Genomic DNA, 8161 nt, shown 5'->3' with positions numbered 1-8161 from the left:
AAATTAAGCATCTGTAACAACACTGAAGTATAATATTTGTCAATATAGTTTGCATCTGTGAAGAAGCACATCAAAAAAATAATAAAACAAGAATGTTATAATTTCTTGCATCTTAATTCAGTCTTTTGAGGGTAATTTGAAGATTATTGTCAACATTTTCATCGTCTATTCCATTAACTTCAATAGCAAAAATCTAAATAAAATGTAGTTGAAGTGTACAGTGTATTGTCTGTTTTCTGTCTGCAGTATACAGATTTGCACAGTAGACCTTTACATATGGCCATACTGTGTGTCAGTACTATCCAATAAGTACACAAGTATGTGTCACATAGTACTAATTCTCCTCTTGTGGGGATTTTTTTTAAATAAAGTCCCCAATTCACTGCACACACATGAATTGAGTCATGAAGGAGTCTTATATTCTTTGCGGTGATTAAATGTTTTGGTCATTCTTCCGCTGTTCTTTTACATTCTTTCGTGAACAGTTTCAGCCTAACTAGAGCGGTCTAGTTTTGGCACGTTTAGCCCACCAAGGAGGTTTTCAAATAAATATTTTGGGTTAACCGTAGCCTCATAATGCGTGTTATTCCATGGATCCCAGAGAGGCGCTTTCACTGGGATGGAAGTCATAACAAACATGTCTGTTGTAAAGTAAGAACCACACCTTGCACTTGAAATGATGACCAAAATCAACAAGCAAACAGTTCTAATTTTCACAACATGTTTTAATTCCCTTGATGTATGCAGAATACTGCTTGTATATTGCAATACATTGTTTTATTTTACAGTAAGTGCATGCCCTTGGATGTTCTTAATAGAGTATTATTCTTTCATGGAAAACATGATTAGATCACCCTTGTTTCTTCAGTTTCTTCTTCATTTTAATGCCTGATACAACTAAAGGTACCTTTGTTTGGACAAATATAACGATGACAACAAAAATAGCTCATAAGAGTTACATTTGTTGGCAGTACAATGCTATAGCTATTCATGTAAGAACTTAAGTTATTACCAAGAAAACCATGGAAGTTGCTAGATATCAGCTCTTAAATTCAACTCTTATGAGCTATATTTGTTATCATCATTATATTTGTCCAAACAAATGTACCTTTAGTTGTACCAGGAATTCAAATGGATCAATAAACTGAAGAAACAAGGATGGTCTAATTAATTTTTCCATGACTGTATATAACAGTGGATTGGTTTTAGCCCCCACCTGTAGTGATGAGCTTTGAGTAGTGACCGAAACGACAAGATTGCAGGAACATGCGGCTGAAATGAGTTTTCTCCATCGCGCGGCTGGGCTCTCCCTTAGAGAAAAGGTGAGAAGCACTGTCATCCGTGAGAAACTCGAAGTAGAACTGCTGCTCCTCCACAATGAGAGGCGCCAGACGAGGTGGCTTGGGCATCTGGTCAGGATGCCTCCCGGGCACTTCCCTGGGGAGGTGTTCAGGGCACCTCTGAGAGGTAGGAGGCCTCGGGGAAGACCCAGGACACTTTGGAGAGACTATGTCTCTCAACTGGCCAGTCATCCACCAGGAGAAGCTGGACAAAGTGACTGGGGAGAGGGAAGTCTGGGCTTCCCTCCTTAGGCTACCAAGCCCCACGACCCGACCTCGGATAAGTGCAAGAAGATGGATAGGTGGATGGATGGATGGATGGATGGATTTAGCCCATTTACTGAGGAAAAAAAATGATCATACTTTGACTCTTCAGTATATGTCCTGCAGTGGACAAAACTTAGGACACCTCTGGTTTACAGGAATTGCAGTTATTTCAGGTAGGAAGGAGGAAGTACAGGACATCAATCATATAATGAAAAATTGGACTGTTTTACAATTATAACGGGCCTAAAATATTAGTGCTCGTGCATGAAAATAGGTCAGGAGAAGAGAATGTAGCCTTCATTCTGTTGTAAGTCTTTACAGTGGAGGCAGCTGTAGACTATATTTTGTACAGCTTGAGTTTGAGGTGGATGCATCGTGTGAAAGATTTTGCACACTAAAATATGTATTCCAAACAGTTCTTTTGTTGGACGTTAATAACGTACGTTGAGGTTCAAGCGTTGGGCACGTAGGCTATATTCATAAGGATTAGCAGTGATGTTCAATTGATTGTTTTTTTGGATTGAAAATCGACTTTGTTTTTCTTTTAAAAGTCAAACCATAACTTTGATATTTTTTTCCAAGCAGAAATACCACTTTAAAGCTCGCCCTGTTCTTCTACTCTCCCATACAGCACAGCACAAAGACGATTCGCTTACTCTGCCGATAGAGGGCGTAATGACACCAACTAAGAAACGAGGCATCTTATCTAACCACTCAACGTCTGGTCAAATCGGGAGAATTATTTATATAAATATGGTATGAATAATAAGGAATTACTGTGTAAACCATAAAAATTAACGTTGCAACATAAAAAAAACTTTAATTCCAAATGGGTAAGGAATTAAATGGATGGGATACGTACTTTTTTCATCATTCCAAAAAATTGTAAAAAAAAAATCTCTTACCTTTTCATGAGCCTCTTGAGAATGAAACGGAATTAAAGCAATCCAAGCATATAATTAGCAATAATATGCGGATATACAAGTATATAACAGTTCTGCCATAGCGACACTTCATTCAGCTTCATTTGTATCATTCACAACCGTTTCTTTGCGGTTGTTGTTTACCAACGTGATTTACTTTACTTACTAAACAAGACAACACACACACACACACACACACACACACACCCTTGAAGAAAGCATTAACTGTACTTGCACACGGTGTCCACCAGATGGCTACAAACACTAATAACATTCAATGCATCCGAGCCAGGGAACAACTTTAATAGGATTACTTACCTCCAGCAATAGTTTATCAATTATGAAAACTTCAAAGTCAGAAAAACACAGGCTTCCAAAGCGGCTCTAACACATTTATTGACAAAAAAAACTTTGGTAATTGCAGTCAAATAGGGAGTTGCAATATTTACAATTTAAATAAAAGATCAGAATATTCATTATTTTTTTTTAATGACATTGACTGACAAACGAAAGAAATACAAACCAATAACAAGAGACACTGTTGATAAATTGTGAATTAAATTGATGGAATCTTTGCAGCCCGTTTCTTTGCTAACTAAATATAAATTTTGCTCAAGACCTTAATGTTTGTTGATTGAAATACAACAATCTGGCCACATTTGTGGTGACATTCTGCAATGGATTGGAGTGAATCAAAGACTAGTAAATGATGTCGTGCGTGGCAGGCAGTGATTCCAATGAAAAAGTGGAAGTTTACGCTGGCCTGGCCAACTAGCAGTTCCGACCGTCTGTCAACGCTCCTTGTGGACTGCTTCCAATTAAAACGCGCCATGAAGAGGGTCGGGAAAAAGGAGGCACACTGGCGACAAAAGTTAAGGTAATAAATTATAAGTCAGTTTATTTGTGATCAAGGCACGTCCGTGTCCATTTTGGGAGTAAACTCGACGAGGAGCTAGCAGGAGCTCTTGAATTTATTGACCACTTTCTTCTCCTTTACGCGCCGGTTCTGAAACCAGATTGTCACTTGTCTCTCTGTCAGGTTGGTTTGGGCAGAAATTCTCCTCCTTTTGTCCTTGGTGATGAATTTATTGGTGGCATACTCCCGTTCCAGTTCCTTCAGCTGCACTTTGGTGTATGGAACACGCTTCTTCCTTCCACGTCGCACTTGGGTATCTCCTCCAGATGTGCTGTCTGCAGGGGGGATGCAACATTTTAGTTTGACCTCTTTACGCACACCGACTGCACCAAAAAAATACAACAAAAACATACAATGTCAATCATCATAGAGTTATAACACTAAATAATTTCATTCATGCATACGTTCATGTACATTACCGCACAATCAATTAAATCAGATTAGTCGTATTTAATCCAAATAGTGTGCGCAAAAAGGACAAAAATCTAACTAAACAGGGCTAAAGAATGTAATTCGATAGAAACTTAAATCAGTAAAATAATGCAATACAAATATTAATGCTACTGTATACATTATAACGACCTGCTGGAACACACAAATCAAGCATTGCCTTGGAAGTTTTTGCATTCTCAGTTCATTTATCTAACCAAAATTGGCATTTCATTGAATGAGAGGAGAGACATGTAATTAAATCATTTTTGATGCCTACAAAATATATACAGGAGGCCTATATTGTTATATATTTGGATATTTTACAGCTGAACAGGGGAAAAATATTCAAATATAAACTACCGTGTTGTCACATCTAATCACAGTTGGCATTTTATTGGAGGGGTGCAAGGTGTAATTGAAACATGTTTCTCTCCTACTGCACAACAAAAATTGCACTACTGTATTATTATTGTTAATGATATTTAATCGAATCTTATTTTTTAAGCTCTGAATAAGAAAACATTTGTAATATATAATGTAGTGAAACACCATTTTGCACATTTACATACATTTGTGCGAACGGAGTGGCAATACCTTGTTTTTACTTTGGGAAACAAAACAAAAAACCCATTAAATTAGTTTGTTGTAATTAATATTAATTATTGAAAACGGAAAAAACTAAACATCACGCATAACATTATAAATATCGTATCATATTACGCGGATTGGATTATAGAATGGAAAAAGGCTACAATATATGTATTTTTATTATCTGTGTATTTTTGCACGAAGAAAACGCAGATAGTATGCAAATATAGCATTTAAAATACGAGAGGGTGGTACAAACGGGGAAAAGGCAAACATTTACCTATTTTCTTATTTGTTCCTTAATTATCTGTGCATGGAAAACGGGTATTGTGTAAAGATTGCGTTAAAAAATACGAGAGGGGTGGTTAAAATGAAAACAGTCCAAATGTTCTATTTTTTTCCTCATGATCTCCTCAAATACGGCGTTGAAGATACGGGAGGTGCCATTATACATGGGGAAAAGGCAAACATTCCACGATTTTCTGATTTTTTTCCTCAATTATCTCTGCATTATTGCACATGGAACATGCAGAATTGTGGTAAGATAGCATTTAAAATACAAGAGGGGGTTTGCAAAGAGGAAAAAGGCAAAAATTAAACAATTTTTTCCTTCCCCTTAGTTGTCTCATCAAATATAGCAGTGTAGATACATTATAATTTGGAAAAGACAAACACTGAACTATTTTCTTATTTTTTTCCTTAATGAACTGCAGATGAAAACACTATATAAAGTGTACATTATTGTATATTGCATAAAATATGGCCGTCAATTCAATGGGGAGGTATAATCATCTACTAAAATGGACAAAAGGAAATATACAGGTATTCTTTTGCATTATTGTGGTGCTAAACAAACGTGAAGGATGATGAAATTTCCTTTTAAGTGGAAAAACTGAAGCAATGAAAACTTAGTGTGTATTGTTGCATTTTATGAAAGACATTTCCTAACGTTCAATCATAAAATACAACAAAAACAGCATTTTATAGGCTGTATATTGCATTAATAATGTAAACAAAAAATCTACCTTGCAAGGAGGACTTCCACAGAGGATTGCCCTGGGACTGCTCCTTGGTGCAGTACACTTGGCCAGTCCAGCCGTTGGTGGTGATGGACCAAGGCTGGTAGGGCTCCATTGGCAGGAGGGGGTCGTGTCTCGGCTCAGAGGGCGCACTCAACGCGGGGACCACGGGCATGTCCAAGTACCCACCTTGGTACGGAGCCGGGGAGTAGCCCTGATAAAAGGTAAACTCTTTGGCCCGGTTGGAGAACTCCTCGCCGGGCACCGACGAGTCCACGTACTTGTCACCGTAGGAGGAGGGCTGCGCGCAGGCCTTGACGCCACCGTGGGGCATCCTGCACGGGTAGTAGCCGCTGCCAAAGTATCCATAAGGGAGGGACGCATTGGGGGAGCTCTGGGTGGCGGAACACGGGCTGCATTGTTTCCCCGGCTCCCCTACACCAGACACGGGCACGTCGCTGCTGGCGTAGGCGGTGCTCGGAGCCAACGAGGTAGGATGCGCCAACAAATTCCTACATTGGTTTGGCGCAAAGTTGCCCCCGGGGAAGCCGTCCATGTTCTTGCCGCGCTCCTCCAGGCTGCTGTCATACACGAACATCACCGGATCGGCCCAGTGCGAGTGCAGGAGCAATGACGCGGTCATAGCATGTCCTGCCACATGCACTGATCCGGCTCTTTTCCCGAAAACCCCCACTCGACTGAATGCACCCAGACACCGACTCTGTGGCAGGGTAAGGATACCACCACAGTAGACGGAACTATCGCGACGTTATTGGCCCGGGCCAAACACGTGACATGCAAAGGAGATGATAAAGGTCTGCACAGGAGATAATGCAGCTTGTCCACACATACTCTATTTCTAATTAAATAGCCGCAAAATATGTCTCCGTCATGCTACGATCACATTCATTTATGTAGCCTATATTTTTGCAGGGGTGCACACGCTTTAATGGCTTCAAAGCAAAAAGTAGAGCACATTATCAGTACAAAGTGCAGGATTTTACCCCTTTTAAAATGTTTGGCATAATCCAAAACATCTTTTAATCACCCTAATTATGACTTAAACCCAACGTTCAATCAAGTCAGCATTGATATTTTGGTGCCACAAAGAGTTTAAGCACACACACACAATAGTAAAAATAAAAAGGGCAATAACATACCAACATTTGGCTGCAGTCGTCCACAGGCGGGCAGGACGCGGCTGGCGTCCAAGGTCAAGTTGAAAGACAAAAGACCCTCAAGAGGCCAGAAGAGAAAAGACAGTTAAATGGCAATAAAAAGCTTCACCTAGGAAAACAGACAACCCCCCTCAAATATCTTCAAATAACTAGTGTCCAAATTAAAACGAACACAATGGAAGGATACGTTTTAACATTCTGTAAATGAACTCTTTAGTAAAGCAAACTGAGCAAAAATGATCTCATTAAATCTCAAACATGCATGTCGAAAACATCACATGGAATACGCATGTGTGGAGATGACATGGAGATATACGTACTCGTGGTTATAGCAAAATAAACGTAAAAAAAATCCCCGTGTTTATTGTTGAAGTTTTTAAATTACAATTAGTGTTTTAGGAAGTAAACCCTGCAGGCTCAAGGGGAATATACATGTATGTTAACCTAAATCAGAGACCCTTTTATATATTTTAATAGAATTTTCCCACCTTTTGGAGGCTATAAATTTTTATGGACCAACTTCATAGCTTGTACAGGGAAGTGTCAGAGCACATTTCAGGGGAAAAAACTCGGTAGATTAACTTGGTATGATTATTCTTATATGGGTTAATATGACCAAACGTATTTTAGCATTAAAAAGGAATCAGAATTTGACACGGGCATATTTGTATCCAGATTTTACAACAATAATGAATGTCAGTTTAAGAGGAAACAAAGCGAAACTGTAAAACAGTAAATTAAAAAAGTACTTAAAAAAATATATGTGTGTCAGTTCATATTTTTCTGCCATTTTACTACATTCATAAATATAATTATCCATTCAGGCCTGATTTCATTAAAAAATATTTTTGCACACCATCTTTTTTGGTCTGTAGACATGTATTTCAAGAGCTATCATATAAACTGATGACTTCTCAAACTATGTCAAGTTTTATGATCAAATCTAAAAAAAAAGTCAAATTTATTGTTAATTTGGATTTTACAGCATAAACCTTAGCAGTCTACAAAATCAAGCATAGGACCGAAATGAGATGTGTCACCCTTTACACTTATTATTCACTTACAGTACGTTAAGTCAAAAACTAAAATGCATTTTAAAATGTGGTGCAAGAAGAATTGTTCAAACATTTTGAGCAAAAACGGGTGCAAGATGGCGTGACAGTCTCCATGCAGGCCTGAGAGCAAAGTACTGCTGTGTTTGCAGTACCTATCAAGTAGATGACAACACAGCCTCTCAGCCTACAGTGCTTAATGGACTTTTTATGGGGTTGTCTTGTGATCGCATGACCTATGGCACCTTGGCCCCTCAGTGGCTCTTTGGAAAAGTAGATCAGAAACATGCGCAAGCCAAAAGTGGGGATGAAAAGACTGGTCCTGGTCCAAAACGTTCTGGAAAAAATGCATCAAGTGTATGGTGTACCAATAGGGATTATTTGGGATGTTTACAAACAGGAAAAAAAACTTGCTTTGGGTCTGGTAGACATTATTTCTTAGCTTA

General features: G+C 38.7%; 1 protein-coding gene across 1 annotated transcript; it reads right to left on the bottom strand.

Annotated features, from left to right (window-relative positions):
* Positions 1-3115: 3115 nt before the first annotated feature.
* On the bottom strand, positions 3116-6752 carry hoxa13b (homeobox A13b). Its single transcript, XM_054781759.1, has 2 exons — positions 5492-6752; positions 3116-3721 (listed from the first exon to the last, which is right to left on the bottom strand). Exons 1-2 carry the CDS (start codon positions 6126-6128, stop codon positions 3483-3485), a joined length of 876 nt encoding a protein of 291 aa, XP_054637734.1. The 5' UTR covers positions 6129-6752; the 3' UTR covers positions 3116-3482.
* Between the last annotated feature and the right edge of the window lie 1409 nt (positions 6753-8161).

This window comes from Dunckerocampus dactyliophorus, chromosome 7 (genome assembly GCF_027744805.1).
Source record: "Dunckerocampus dactyliophorus isolate RoL2022-P2 chromosome 7, RoL_Ddac_1.1, whole genome shotgun sequence".
In the NCBI taxonomy this organism is placed as follows: domain Eukaryota; kingdom Metazoa; phylum Chordata; class Actinopteri; order Syngnathiformes; family Syngnathidae; genus Dunckerocampus; species Dunckerocampus dactyliophorus.
The sequence above is the reverse complement of the archived record's forward strand: the minus strand, read 5'-3'. Positions and strand labels throughout refer to the sequence as shown.

Coding starts and splice junctions, on each gene's coding strand:
- hoxa13b (XM_054781759.1), bottom strand. CDS start 6,128: ATGACCGCGTCATTGCTCCTGCACTCGCACTGGGCCGATCCGGTGATG. Junction 3,722..5,491: donor GTGGAAGTCCTCCTTGCAAG/GTAGATTTTTTG, acceptor TCCCCCCTGCAG/ACAGCACATCTGGAGGAGAT.